Below are 15766 nucleotides of genomic sequence, written 5' to 3'. Positions count from 1 at the left end.
CAGAACGAAAAAAAAAAACACACACATTGCAGACTGCTCAAAGAGTTGTGAGACACTAAAAACCATCATAGTCAAACATGGTACAGTATTTCCTTTGGCATCATCTATAATACATTATATAATATAAACATTATTGGTACATTACATCATCTATACACACGTTTGCATAAACAAACAAGAAGTACAGTACTAACCTCAACATGATGAAAGAGACATGGTATACAACATTTAATCTGGAATGACAAAAAGTATCATTAAACTCTATTCACAATATTTCTAAACATAAATTAACTGCCTCCAGCCTGCCTAACTTTAATACTCAAAATTATGTATATAAAAAAAATAGCAAATTAAAAAAGTGTTTATCCAGACATGTTTTTGAAGTTGGCCTTTTCAGTATCTGCACCTGTATACATTTGAAAGTTCAGTCACACTTATTTGGATACACCATCCAAAATATGTCAAATGAAAATTATAATGCAGCAATGGCATCTACAAAATCACACAGAACAAGTACTGCTTTGTTTTCCACCACTAATTAGAAGCGTGTTGAAAAATGGACTGAGCCAATAATCGCAACATAGGGAGATTGAGGTCCTGTGGTGACATCAGATGGTGTGGAAGTCTCCTTAAATGAATAAAATACAATATATTATAAAATGTAATGAAAAAGAATGTAGCATACGCCAATACATTAAAAACCATAAATAGTAACTTAATGAAAACTCCTTTAGAAAAAGTGTACTGTCTTCCCCAAGGAGATGGGGAAGCATCGGGAGGCCAGCTACTGAATGGTGGTGTGTTACCGTCCAACTTGGGTCTTGTGTCGTTATGTCTTCATCCAAGGCATTGTTCATTCTCTCCACAATGTCTTTGAGAACTGCTCGCTTTGAATTGATCCTTTGCTGTGGGTTGCACTCCATTCTTTCTAATTTGGCTCCACCCATATCCAATAACTTCACCGCCAGAGTGCCAGCATGTCTGTGAAAGTATCTGAGCTCAAATGTTGAGTTAGTGAGTAGCTCCAAGTCTTTAATTAAAAGGGGTTTCCTCCATTATTTCATCTTTATTTTCACGTGTTAAGTAACTTAAGTAATCTCCTTTGTGTGAATGTTTCCTCAAGAATACTTGTTAGCTTGTTCAAATCCCTCTTGCCTCTATCTTCCTCATTTCTTCTTTCATTAGTGACACTGCATCAGATGGGACCTGGCATGGCGGTGGCTCCAAGTTCACACGGGTTGGAGTGTCAGTCCTATATCGACATAACCTGAAAGGCCGCTCAGCAAGGAAGAAGCCACTACTCCACTACTCCTTAAAAAAGCCAGACTACGGTTTTCAACTGCACATGAGGACAAAGAACGTACTTTTTGGAGAAATGTCCTCTGGTCTGATGAAACAAAAATATAACTGTTTGGCCATAATGACCATCGTTATGTTTGGAGGAAAAGGGGGGACTTGTAAGTCGAAGAACACCTTCCCAACCGTGAAGCACAGGAATGGCAGCATCATGTTGTGGGGGTGCGAGCAATGAGGTCTACAAAGTTTTTATTTATTTTACCTTGGTTTAACCAGGTAGGCCAGTTGAGAACAAGTTCTCATTTCCAATGCGACCTGGCCAAGATAATGCAAAGCAGTGCGACACAAACAACAACGCAGAGTTACACATGGAATAAACAAACGTACAGTCAATAACAAAATAGTTAAAAATCTATATACATTGTGTGCAAATTAGGTAAGATAAGGGAGGTAAGGCAATAAATAGGCCGTAGTGGCGAAGTAATTACAAGTTAGCATTTAAACACTGGAGTGAGCTGTGCAGAAGATGAATGTGCAAGTAGAGATACTGGGGTGCAAAGGAGCAAAAAAATAAATAACAATATGGGGATGAAGTAGTTGGATTGGCTATTTACCGATGGGCTATGTTCAGGTGCAATGAACTGTGAGCTGCTCTGACAGCTGATGCTTAAAGTTAGTGATGGAGATATGAGTCTCCAGCTTCAGTGACTTTTGCAATTTGTTCCAGTCATTGGCAGCAGAGAACTGGAAGGAAAGGCGGCCAAAGTAGGAATTGACTTTGGGGGTGACCAGTGAAATATACCTGCTGGAGTGCATGCTATGGGTGGGTGCTGGGTGCTACCTGCTGGGTGGGTGCTGCAATGGGGACCAGTGATCTGGGGCTTTACCTAGCAAAGACTTATAGATGACCTGGAGCCAGTGGGTTTGGCGACGAATATTAGCGAGGGCCAGCCAACGAGAGCATACAGGTCACAGTGGTGGGTAGTATATGGGGCTTTGGTGACAAAACGGATTGTACTGTGATAGACAACATCCAATTTGCTGAGTAGAATGTTGGGGGCTATTTTGTATATGACATCGCCGAAGTCGAGGAAAGGTAGGATAGTCAGTTTTACAAGGGTATGTTTGGCAGCATGAGTGAAGGTTGCTTTGTTGTGAAATAGAAAGCTGATTATAGATTTAATTTTGGATTGGAGATGCTTAATGTGAGTCTGGAAGGAGAGTTTACAGTCTCACCAGACACTTAGGTATGTGTAGTTGTCCACATTTTTTAAGTCAGACCGTCCAGAGTAGTGATGCTGGATGGGCGGGCAGGTGGGGTAGTGATCGGTTGAAGAGCATGCATTTAATTTGACTTGCATTTAAGAATAGTTGGAGGCCACAGAAGGAGAGTTGTATGCCATTGAAGCTCGTCTGGAGGTTAGTTAGCACAGTGTCCAAAGAAGGGCCAGAAGTATACAGAATGGTGTCGTCTGCGTAGAACTGGATCAGAGAATCACCATCAGCAAGAGCGACATCATTGATGTATACAGAGAAAAGAGTCAGCCCGAGAATTGAACCCTGTGGCACCCCCATAGAGACTGCCAGAGGTCTGTACAACAGACCCTCTGATTTGACACACTGAACTCTGTCTGAGAAGTAGTTGGTGAACCAGGCAAGGCAGTCTTTTGAGAAACCAAGGCTGTTGAGTAAGAATGTGGTGATTGACAGAGTCTAAAGCCTTGGCTAGGTTGATGAATACAGCTACACAGTATTGTCTTTATCGATGGCGGTTATGATATCGTTTAGGACCTTGAGCGTGGCTGAGGTGCACCCATGACCAGCTTGGAAACCAGATTGCATAGCGGAGAAGTTACGGTGGGTTTCGAAATGGTCGGTGATCTGTTTGTTATCTTATCTTTCAAAGACCTTAGAAAGGCAGGGTAGGATAGATATAGGTCTGTAACGGTTTGGGTCTAGAGTGTCTCCCCCTTTGAAGAGGGGGATGACCGCGGCAGCTTTCCAATCTTTGGGGATCTCAGACAATACGAAAGAGAGGTTGAACAGGCTAGTAATAAGGGTTGCAACAATTACAGCTTATCATTTTAGAAAGAGAGGGTCCAGATTGTCTAGCCCAGCTGATTTGTCGGGGTCCAGATTTTGCAACTCTTTCAGAACATCAGCTATCTGGATTTGGGTGAAAGAGAAATGGGCAAGGTTTGGACAAGTTGCTGTGGGGGGTGCAGGGCTGTTGACTGGGGTAGGGGTAGCCAGGTGGAAAGCACGGCCAGCCATAGAAAAATGGTTATTGAATTTCTCAGTTATCGTGGATTTATCGGTGGTGACAGTGTTTCCTAGCCTCAGTGCAGTGGGCAGCTGGGAGGAGGTGCTCTTATTCTCCATGGACTTTACAGTGTCCCAGAACTTTTTGGAGTTTGTGCTACAGGATGCAAATTTCTGTTTGAAAAAGCTAGCCTTTGCTTTCCTAACTGCCTGTGTATATTGGTTCCTAACTTCCCTGAAAAGTTGCATATCGCTCAGTACGCACAGGATGTTTTTGTGCTGGAGTGAACCAAGGGCTATATCGGTTCCTGTTTCTATTTTTTTTAAATGGCTCATGCTTATTTAAGATGGTGAGGAAAGCACTTTTGAAGAATAACCAGGCATCCTCTTCTGACGGAATGAGGTCAATATCCTTCCAGGATACCCGGGCCATGCGATTAGAAAGGCCTGCTCGCTGAAGTGTTTTAGGGAGTGTTTGACAGTGATGAGGGGTGGTCGTTTGACCACAGACCCATTACAGACACAGACAATGAGGCAGTGATCGCTATGATCCTGGTTGAAGACAGCAGAGGTGTATTTAGAGGGCAGGTTGGTCAGGATGATATCTATGAGGGTGCCCGTGTTTACGGATTTGGGGTTGTACCTGGTAGGTTCATTGATAATTTGTGTGAGATTGAGGGCATCTATCTTATATTGTAGGACGGCCGGGGTGTGAAGCATGTCCCAGATTAGGTCACCTAACAGTACGAGCTCTGAAGATTGATGGGGGGGGCAATCAATTCACATATGGTGTCCAGGGCACAGCTGGGGGCAGAAGGTGGTCTATAACAAGCGGCAACGGTGAGAGACTTGTTTCTGGAAAGGTGGATTTTTAGAAGTAGAAGCTTGAATTGTTTGGGCACAGACCTGGATAGTATGACCGAACTCTGCAGGCTTTCTCTGCAGTAAATTGCAACTCCGCCCCCTTTGGCAGTTCTATCTTGTCGGAAAATCTTACAGTTAGAGATGGAAATTACGCGATTTTTGGGGGCCTTCCTAAGCCAGGATACAGACACGGCTAGGACATCCGGGTTGGCAGAGTGTGCTAAGGCAGTGAATAAAATAAACTTAGGGAGGAGGCTTCTAATGTTAACATGCATGAAACCAAGGCTTTTACGGTTACAGAAGTCAACACAAGAGCTCCTGGGGAATGGGAGTGGCGCTGCAGGGCCTGGGTAAACTACTTTCACTACACAATCATGGTGTTTTCTGTCTTTCTGTTTTTACAGTGTAGGCCTATGACATGTTTTTTTTTTAATCAGCACAAATTACTGTAGATTAAGCAATTAAAGCCCCACTCGTGGTCTTCTTAAATTAAAGTCATTTTTGACAGTATGGAGCACAATACCAAGAACTCCCTCAAACTTGTTTTCCAAAGACTGGGGTTCGCACTAGGCAGCTGCTGTAAGAGCTTATTAACATCCTTTCTGAATTTAAAAGGCATCCTAGAAGTAGGCCTAATCGATTGATAAATTGATTGACAAAGTCATTAATATTTTGTTTTAGTATGAGATTTAATTGTGAAGATGATTGTTTTCTTGACAGCTACCACACAAATGTCAATAGCCAGGGAGACCCCATATATGTTCTATCAATCTCACTCAGATATCATATTACAGTGCCTTGGGAAAGTATTCGGCCCCCTTGAACTTTGCGACCTTTTGCCACATTTCAGGCTTCAAACATAAAGATATAAAACTGTATTTTTTTGTGAAGAATCAACAACAAGTGGGACACAATCATGAAGTGGAACGACATTTATTGGATATTTCAAACTTTTTTAACAAATCAAAAACTGAAAAATTGGGCGTGCAAAATTATTCAGCCCCCTTAAGTTAATACTTTGTAGCGCCACCTTTTGCTGCGATTACAGCTGTAAGTCGCTTGGAGTATGTCTCTATCAGTTTTGCACATCGAGAGACTGAAATGTTTTCCCATTCCTCCTTGTAAAACAGCTCAAGCTCAGTGAGGTTGGATGGAGAGCATTTGTGAACAGCAGTTTTCAGTTCTTTCCACAGATTCTCGATTGGATTCAGGTCTGGACTTTGACTTGGCCATTCTAACACCTGGATATGTTTATTTGTGAACCATTCCATTGTAGATTTTCATTATCTTGTTGGAAGACAAATCTCCGTCCCAGTCTCAGGTCTTTTGCAGACTCCATCAGGTTTTCTTCCAGAATGGTCCTGTATTTGGCTCCATCCATCTTCCCATCAATTTTCACGTCTTCCGTGTCCCTGCTGAAGAAAGCAGGCCCAAACCATGATGCTGCCACCACCATGTTTGACAGTGGGGATGGTGTGTTCAGCTGTGTTGCTTTTACGCCAAACATAACGTTTTGCATTGTTGCCAAAAAGTTCAATTTGGTTTCATCTGACCAGAGCACCTTCTTCCACATGTTTGGTGTGTCTCCCAGGTGGCTTGTGGCAAACTTTAAACAACACTTTTTATGGATATCTTTAAGAAATGGCTTTCTTCTTGCCACTCTTCCATAAAGGCCAGATTTGTGCAATATACGACTGATTGCTGTCCTATGGACAGAGTCTCCCACCTCAGCTGTAGATCTCTGCAGTTCATCCAGAGTGATGGATGAATGGGCCTCTTGGCTGCATCTCTGATCAGTCTTCTCCTTGTATGAGCTGAAAGTTTAGAGGGACGGCCAGGTCTTGGTAGATTTGCAGTGGTCTGATACTCCGTCCATTTCAATGTTATCGCTTGCACAGTGCTCCTTGGGATGTTTAAAGCTTGGGAAATCTTTTTGTATCCAAATCCGGCTTTAAACTTCTTCACAACAGTATCTCGGACCTGCCTGGTGTGTTCCTTGTTCTTCATGATGCTCTCTGCGCTTTTAACGGACCTCTGAGACTATCACAGTGCAGGTGCATTTATACGGAGACTTGATTACACACAGGTGGATTGTATTTATCATCATTAGTCATTTAGGTCAACATTGGATCATTCAGAGATCCTCACTGAACTTCTGGAGAGAGTTTGCTGCACTGAAAGTAAAGGGGCTGAATAATTTTGCACGCCCAATTTTCCAGTTTTTGATTTGTTAAAAAAGTTTGAAATATCCAATAAATGTCGTTCCACTTCATGATTGTGTCCCACTTGTTGTTGATTCTTCACAAAAAAATACAGTTTTATATCTTTATGTTTGAAGCCTGAAATGTGGCAAAAGGTCGCAAAGTTCAAGGGGGCCGAATACTTTCGCAAGGCACTGTAATTTGGCATAAGTATGGCAAAATGTGAAGAATTGCAAGAAATTCTCTTTAAAACTGTAAAAAAAGCTCTCCACCCCATGCCAAAATGAGTAGAATTGCATGAAATGACCTGTAAAACCTCTGCCCCATGAGACAATTGCATGAATTTTGTTACAAAATTGCAAAACAATTATCTTCCCCCCATGGCAAAATGTGTGGAATTGCAATAAATAAAGTTAAATTTGTCTCTCCTCCATCAAGAGGGGAGCCACTAAAATGTTTTGCCGCGATGTGGGTGGCCCCCCAACCAAATCTCCCTTAGGGTCCCCCAAAATGCCCTGTCAGTAGTGTTGTTGCCCTGATAATTTGTTCAATATCTGATATTGGATGGGGCCGTTGGGTCTGTTAATGGCCATCGCTCTTGCATTAGATGTACAGAATTGCTGGTCTTGATTATCCTCACCCAGTATTTTTTAAGAGAGTGTAAACAACACGAACCTAGGCTTGTACATTCATCATTAAACACACAAACACGCACATGCACACACCTGAGTGGCTGAAGTACAAGGTGACGCACTATGTTCCTGCTTTGTCCCATTTACCATACTGATAACAACAACCAAATAAAGAGGTTGACTTTTGAAAGGACTGAAACTTCTACGCCCAGAAACCAAACATTTGACATTTCTCTCTATGAGGTGTTCCGACAGTTCCAAATGGGTGGGCAGAACGCAGGTACTCTTAGTCTCGCCATATTTCATGGAAATGGCATTGTCACCATATGATGATGTCACCATGGGTATAAGAGCAAAGGGCCCCGTGGCACTCCCATTCACAGCTTTTCCCAAAGCTCACCCAGGATATCTAAGGCCCCAGTGGAGACTGACAGGAATTGAGCACCAGCAGGTAAGTGGCAGAAGATAACCATTGGGACTCTAGTCGGCTTGAATATGAATATTGAATGGTATCAGTGTGTGGAGGTGTAAACGGATGTAGAACTTTGTCCAAATGTCTTCTTCTTCTCCCTGATAGTAATGGCTTATCAGAGTGAGATGGTGATCAGCTCCCAGCCTCAGGTCACCATCAACAACTACACCGTGACCTCCTCTGGGTCCTCAGATTGGAGCTCCAACGTTTGTGACTGCTGCGATGACTGCGGCATCTGTGAGTCCCCCTCTGTGTGTGTAAAGTTATGCAAGCACAATGTTTGCATTGTGTTGAGTACACTGTTTAAAAATCCATAGACTGGGTGAGGTTATTCGGTATCAGGAGTTCTGCACAACTAATGTAACCGTGATGGCCTCTCAAACGGCCACACCAACAATTAATGGTGGAGACAGTGTGTGACTTTAAATGTTTTTTCTTCCAGGTCTGTGTGCGATCTTCGTGCCCTGTATCCTGGGTTGTAAAGTTGCACAGGACAATGGGGACAGTTGCTGTGTGCCTTTCCTCCCTGGAGCCTTGATTGCCCTGAGGACAAGCATCCGGAGCAAATACAGCATCTCTGTGAGTGACCCTACTACATCCACAATACAAAACCTATGTCCAGGACCTAAATATAATGGGAAAAATACAATTCTAAGCCTCCTCAAAGAGTTATAATTTTAATATTTCCTTTATCACTCTAACTGAATGTTAGCGAGTATAGTATATAGTGTAAGGCTGGGAATCAATCCGATCTCGGGTTGATAGGCATTGCGTTTTTTAAAGGCAATCCAATTGAGACAATATATGTAGCATTTACTGTGAGTGAGATCTCTGTGAACACAGGAACATTGCCTGAGCTGCAATGCCTATAACCTCCGATTTAATTGAATACTGGCCTTAGTCTAGTAGTGAAGACTGGAGTCAACAGTTGGCTATTCCTATTAAACAACAATGCAGTCAAGGATGTGCAAGTTTACAGTTAGCCACAACTGGGTGTTTTCATTCTGTTTTTCTACTGCAGACCATAGAATGCAAAAAAAAAGATGGTGAAAAAAATAATGCGAAGAGATGAGAGTTTAGACAAGTCAACCTTATGGGTCCCCCCCCTGTTCTCTCTCCACCCTCCTTTATAGAACTCCCCTGTAATAGGGTCAGGAGTTTTTTCTGACAACATGACCCGAACAAGAAAAACTCTGACCCTATTTATAGCATAACTGCGACCTGACTAAGATTTTACTTTTCAGGTCATGTGGTCAAGCAAACGTCAAGGCCCTACCTATAAGTGTTGTCATGGTGTTTATGTTATGCTTGACATGTTAATCTTTTATGTTTTTACTCAGGGTTCCGTGTGTGATGACTGGGTAGTTATGACCTGCCTGCCTTTCTGCGGACTCTGTCAGATGGCCAGGGAGCAGAAGATGAGAGGCTGATCGGTTAAATGAGGGGAATAGGTACAGGCTTAATGGCAATCATGCATCCAGTCATGGGAAAAAAAACACAGTGTGCCTTCTGACGTCACAGGTACGATGTCACAGCCTGGTTGGAATATCCTATGCTTTGAACACAACTTTGTTGAAGTATTGCCTTGACTGTGGCCAGTCCATCATATATTTATTATGGGCTGTGCAATACTTTTATAATATCATTATACTACTAAAGAACCGTACCTTAAACTATACATTATAGTTTACTACTATGAGGTACTTTATATAGTGGTGTTTTTTTTTTATCATTATCCAATGGTGTGTATTTGCTTGTCGAAAAATGACCTGATTGAGATGTTTCAGATTTCAATAAAGCACTATTTTCACATTCAAAAGAAAGTTGTTCTTCACTTTTTTTCATTTCCATAGAGATGGAGAGGAACATCCAGGGGTAGAAAAGTCAAGAATGTGCTTTTCTACCAAAGCTTTTTTTGGCACATTCTTGACTGGAGTCCCTAGGGGTTTTCTTCTCCCTCTCGATGTAAATAAAGAACAATAAATGGAGAGCAACTTTCAATTGAATGTGTCCCATGACTTCGGGTCAGTTGTCCATTTTCTTCCTCTTTCTGTACAACCAAAGTGAAAATCGTGTCAGTCATTAATCAAGTATTAAGAGACACATTTTCATAACGTAGCAGAAAGGACCAACATGACACAGCCCTCAGAGCACAGGTAAAGCGGGACTGGAGGCTTTTCAGTAAGATTATATGGGACTGAAGATATGATTTTGCTTTATTTTAATGTTATATATAGACTCTCTTAACCTAAAAATAACAAAAGTATTTGATAATTCATAATCAAATTATGTTATGATGGATTATGATAGGTTAATGAAATATTGCTTCCAGCGTCGATCAAAGCTCAGAAGGCTCATTTATCTTCTTGATCTGACAGAGTTCTAATCACGCCTGCCTCTGAACAAGTGGAATCATTAACAGTGGTTTGTTCGTTATGTTTGCTTGTGTCCCTCGGATTTTTCCTTTTTAGCAGCACATTGACCACTCCCTCAAACGGCCAACTCCGCCCTCACGCAGCACAGGCCGAGGGCCTTAGACATGAAACGGACTCAGAGCAGGTGTTGTGCCCAAAATCTCCCCCTGCCAGAATCCCCCCCCCCCCCCCCCCCCCTTCGCGTGAGCGCGCACACACACAATTTTTCATTGCTGCAACTTGCTTGCTAGTGGAGATTTCGGCTCTAAACTCTTGTCAGTTTAGCCTACATTTCACTGATGTTAGTACCAGAAAGCATTTTTTATTCGTGTCCTTCAAGGCAGCTGTCAATGATCACATTAGGTTGCGTTTCATTTTATTTTTTTATGGCGGTTTGATCGCGGGGGAGGCACTAACGTCTGCAGTTTTCGGTTTGGCTATTTGTTTCAAGTGTATTAGTCTATAAATAAATCTCTTTGCCAAAATTCGTCATCACTCCCATGTCTTATTCGACTAGTAGTTGTTCTGAAATGTTTATTGCTTGCCTACATTTCACTCCCTCCTCTGTTTAATATAATCACCCACTGGCAAAATCCTGCCAAAATTCTCAAGATACAACGGAGTGAAGAGCAGAAATCTCAACTAGCAAGCAAATTAAGAATTGGGCGTGTGCGCGTTCACACGAAGGGGGGGGGGGGGGGGGGAATTCTGATCTATCAATAGTTGTTGATAGATCAGTCAGCTGGCTGCAGACTTATATTGCAGTAACATTGATGGGCTCTGGATAGTATTCCTTAGCCAGCTAAGAGGAAGTAAGAAGCTAACGTTAAAGTGAAATATGCAGAAATGTATTGCTCCTCCATCTCCTGGTTGCTAAAGTTCTAATAGTTAGCTTAATCTCAGTTTATGTGACAAAACAAGCAAGTATAGGATAGAGAATAATTGTAAACCACTGAGAAAAATATTTTCCATAACCAAAAATATTGTATTTTCAGCTGTTTTAAGCTGGTGTAGAAAACAACAAATCACATTTCTACGTGAATTTGATCAGGTGGCCCAAAAAGTTACATATTGCAGATTCAAACAGTGCCTAAACTGAGCAACAAATAGACTACTAAATTCTCACAATAACTTTTCTTTACAGAGAGTAGGCTACTGAGACAGACCTGTGATGTAGCGCTCACGCTTCGAACACACCATAGTATGCAGCATCATCTGGATATGTATGCAACAAAAGTTCAACATTCACCCAATTTCTGTCAAACCGTCTACACATACAGTTTGAGCATACATTCAATAGCACCACACCGAACGAACGCACAATGCTGCAAGGCAAACGCAGCATTTCATTGGAAATGAATGTTATTCTGGTGTAATTCTGGTCCAAAATGCAATGACGCTGTTGGTGTGATAGAAGCGTCAGTGGTGAGGCTGAGGCAGGCTGCAATGCATGCAGAAGGAAGCAGAAGAGACAGAGAGAGAGAGGTTAGTACAGTAGTTCCCAAACTTGTGGCCCCATGTGGGGTCTCCTGAGAAAATATGTACTTATCTTATCGAACAAGTTAAGAACTTTAAAAAAGGAGATATATTTAAATATGAACATATCCACATGGCCTATCTTCCCTAGGCCTATTTAAAATGCAATCAACATCCTAACAATACAGTTCTAACAATGTAAAACGTTTTTGTTTATATCAATGTTTGTTTGTCTTATCTCCATCGCCCACCGGATATTATAGGTTACCCATCACCTTTCATTTTTTTTACCACTACAAAACTGATATAAATACAGAATAGTAAGTGATATTCTAATAATTCATGTGAAGGGGCGCGTGCTCAGTCCCCTCCTGTACTCCCTGTTCACTCATGACTGTGCAACCAGGCACGACTCCAACACCATTATTACATTTCCCGAAGACACAAGAGTGGTAGGCCTGATCACAGGCAACGACGAGACAGCGTATAGGGAGGAGATCAGAGAACTGGCCATGTGGTGCCAGGACAACAACCTCTCCCTCAACGTGATCAAGACAAAGGAGATGATTGTGGACTACAGGAAAAAGAGGATAGAGCATGGCCTCCGACAGCAAGGCAATGCAGAGGGTAGTACTAACTGCCCAGTACTTCACTGGGGCCAAGCGTCCTGCCATCCAGGACCTCTACACCAGGCTGGGTCAGAGAAGGCCCAAAAAATGGTCAAAGACTCCAGCCACCCTAGTCATAGACTATACTCTCTGCTACCGCACAGCCAAGTCTAGGTCCAAGAGGCTTCTAAACAGCTTCTTCCCCCAAGCCATAAGACTCCTGGACATCTAGTCAAATAGCCACCCAGGCTATTTGCATTGCCCCCTCCCCTCCCCTCTTTAAACCATTGTCACTTTAATAACTCTACATGTACAGTTGAAGTTGGAAGTTTAAATACACTTAGGTTGGAGTCATTAAAACAAATTTTTCAACCACTGCACACAATTCTTGTTAACAAACTATAGTTTTGGCAAGTCGGTTAGGACATCTACTTTATGCATGACACAAGTAATTTTTCCAACAATGTTTTACAGACAGATTATTTCACTTATAATTCACTGTATCACAATTCCAGTGGGTCAGAAGTTTATATCCACTACGTTGACTGTGCCTTTAAACAGCTTGGAAAATTCCAGAAAATGATGTCAATGCTTTAGAAGCTTCTGATTGGCTAATTGACATAATTTGAGTTAATTGGAGGTGTACCTGTGGATGTATTTCAAGCCTACCTTCAAACTCAGTGCCTCTTTGCTTGTTATCATGGGAAAATCAAAAGAAATCAGCCAAGACCTCCTCCAGAAAAAAATGTAGACCCCCACAAGTCTGGTTCATACTTGGGAGCAATTTCCAAATGCCTGAAGGTACCACGTTCATCTATTCAAACAATAGTAAAAGTAAAGTATAAACACCATGGGACCACGCAGTCATCCTACCACTCAGGAAGGAGACGCATTCTGTCTCCAAAAGATGAACCTACTTTAGTGTGAAAACCGCAAAGGACCTTGTGAAGATGCTGGAGGAAACAGGTATAAAAGTATCTATATCCACAGTAAAACAAGTCCTAAATCGACATAACCTGAAAGGCCGCTCAGCAAGGAAGAAGCAACTGCTGGGTCTTCCAAATGGACAATGACCCCAAGCACACTTCAAAGTTGTGGACAACAAAGTCAAGGTATTGGAGGGCCATCACAAAGCCCTGACCTAAATCCTATAGAACATTTGTGGGCAGAACTGAAAAAGCATGTGTGAGCAAGGAGGCCTACAATCCTGACTCCGTTACACCAGCTCTGTCAGGAGGAATGGGCCAAAATTCACCCAACTTATTGTGGGAATCTTGCGGAAGGCTACCCGAAACGTTTGACCCAAGTTAAACAATTTTAAGGCAATGCTACCCAAATACTAATTGAGTGTATGTAAACTTCTAACCCACTGGGACTGTGATGAAAAAAACAAAAGCTGACATAAATCATTCTCTCTACTATTATTCTGACATTTCACGTTCTTAAAATAAAGTGGTGATCCTAATTGACCTATGACGGGGAATATTTAGTAGGATTACATGTCAGGAATTGTGAAAAACTGAGTTTAAATGTATTTGGCTAAGGAGTATGTAAACGAAACTGGCAACGGAAATGTGTAATGTAAATGTACCATTCATATCATTTGAAGGATGGGATGATTTTTAGTTAAATTATCACTTTTAAATTATGTTATTGAAATGTTACTTCATGAATTGACTAAAGTGTAATATTTTTAAACACTATATACTGTACACTATAATTACATAAATATGTATCATATATAATATGTATCATAATATATATCATATATATCCAAGATGGCGTAGCAGTCAGACGTGTTTGTCCTTCCTCTTGTCGTGAATTTTTTTTTTTTTTTTTTTGCATATCTTTTTATATTTTTCTAAACCCTTACTTCAAAATACTCTCCTGCAACCCACCTCACCCAATGTGGTGTGGACCTGCTTTTTCTCTAACTTATTTTTCTTTGCCTCTTACTGGAATCTCTCCAACATAAACTAGCCAGCTAACTAGCCAGCTAACGGTCATCAGCTAACCTTAGCTCGGAAAGCTCTCGCCAGTTTGTACAACGCGATTCAACCAGAGCATACCGGACCTATTTTTTTCTCTCCATATCCCCGGATTCCTATCGCAAGCTCTGAACTTTCTCACCTTCGCAGCTAACGTCCCCTGAATGCTAGCTGTCTAGAGCACAACGGACTGTTGGCTTACGAGGCCCATTGAATACGTTCTGAAGCCACTAGCTAGCAGTCAGCTATCCTTTGCTAGCGGTCATCAGCTACCTTTATCCTGGACAACTCTCGCCAGTCTGTACAGCGTGACTCAAACCAGAGCTAGCCGGACTTATTCTTCTCGATATCTCCGGATTCCTACCGCAAGCTCTGAACCTATTCTTTTTTTATAAACATATTATAAATGTATTTTTTCCACCTGGAATTATAGCAGCTAACGACCCCTGAACGCACAGCCGCTAATCTGTGGCCTGCTAGCTATCTTAAGCACATTGGACTGCTGATTTAAGAGGCCCTTCGGACATATTTTCTTCGGCCACTATACATATTTTGCCAATTGGCCTGGTTTACCACGCAGAGCTCTGCTGATCCGTCCGCTGATGTAACTGCACGAGGGGGGCACAACAGACTTCCCTCCGTTGCGTCATCCCTCTAAGACCTTTCTGTTAGCCTGCTAGCCCCATGCCGCTAGCTGCTTGAAGCCACGCACTGGACTTGTATGATCACCTGGCTACGCATGCCTTTCCCTAACGTCACCATGCTGTGTCGATTGCTGTTCTGGTTTGTAACTATTGTTTTATTTTACTGTAGAGCCTCTTGCACTGCTCAACACTCCTCGGCCAACAATTTAGTTCCACCCCCCACACACGCAGTGACATCACCTGGTTTAAATGCTATTTCTAGAGACAATATCTCTTTCATTATCACTATATGCACAGGTTTACCCCCACTGTATTCACATCCTACTATACCTTTGTCTGTACATTATGCCTTGAATATATTCTACCTTGCCCAGACATCTGTTCCTTTTTTTCTCTGTTATGAAAGTACTAGGCATCCAGTTCTGTTAGCCTTTAGCCGTACCCTTATCCTACTCCTCCTCTGTTCCTCCAGTGATGTAGAGGTTAATCCAGGCCCTGCAGTGTCTACCTCCACTCCCATCCCCCAGGCTCTCTCATTTGTTGACTTCTGCAACCGTAAAAGCCTTGGTTTCATGCATGTTAATATTAGAAGCCTCCTCCCTAAGTTTGTTTTATTCACTGCCCTAGCACACTCCACCAATTCGGATGTCCTAGCCGTGTCTGAATCCTGGCTAACTATAACATTTTCCGACAAGATAGAACTGCCAAAGGGGGCGGTGTTGCAATTTACTGCAAAGATAACCTTACTATCCAGGTCTGTACCCAAACAATTTGAGCTTCTACTTCTAAATGAACCTTTCCAGAAACAAGTCTCTCACCGTTGCCGCTTGCTATAGACCACCCTCTGCCCCCAGCTGTGCCCTCGACACCATATGTGATTTGATTGCCCCCCATCTATCTTCTGAGCTC

General features: G+C 42.2%; 1 protein-coding gene across 1 annotated transcript; it reads left to right on the top strand.

Moving 5' to 3' along the window:
* Positions 1-7396: 7396 nt before the first annotated feature.
* cnfn (cornifelin) lies at positions 7397-9745 on the top strand. Its single transcript, XM_021623793.3, has 4 exons — positions 7397-7706; positions 7833-7964; positions 8170-8306; positions 9068-9745. The coding sequence occupies exons 2-4, from the start codon at positions 7835-7837 to the stop codon at positions 9155-9157; spliced, it is 357 nt and encodes a 118-aa protein (XP_021479468.1). The 5' UTR covers positions 7397-7706; positions 7833-7834; the 3' UTR covers positions 9158-9745.
* The last annotated feature ends 6021 nt before the right edge of the window (positions 9746-15766 follow it).

Source organism: Oncorhynchus mykiss, chromosome 2, assembly GCF_057628025.1.
Source record: "Oncorhynchus mykiss isolate SJ-2025 chromosome 2, ASM5762802v1, whole genome shotgun sequence".
NCBI lineage: Eukaryota > Metazoa > Chordata > Actinopteri > Salmoniformes > Salmonidae > Oncorhynchus > Oncorhynchus mykiss.
This window is presented reverse-complemented; position numbering and strand designations above follow the sequence as displayed.

Bases quoted from the DNA above. Each gene is read 5' to 3' on its own strand.
- cnfn (XM_021623793.3), top strand. From the start codon at position 7,835: ATGGCTTATCAGAGTGAGATGGTGATCAGCTCCCAGCCTCAGGTCACC. The intron at 7,965-8,169 runs GTGAGTCCCCCT...TTTTTCTTCCAG, and splicing joins CTGCGATGACTGCGGCATCT to GTCTGTGTGCGATCTTCGTG. The intron at 8,307-9,067 runs GTGAGTGACCCT...GTTTTTACTCAG, and splicing joins GGAGCAAATACAGCATCTCT to GGTTCCGTGTGTGATGACTG.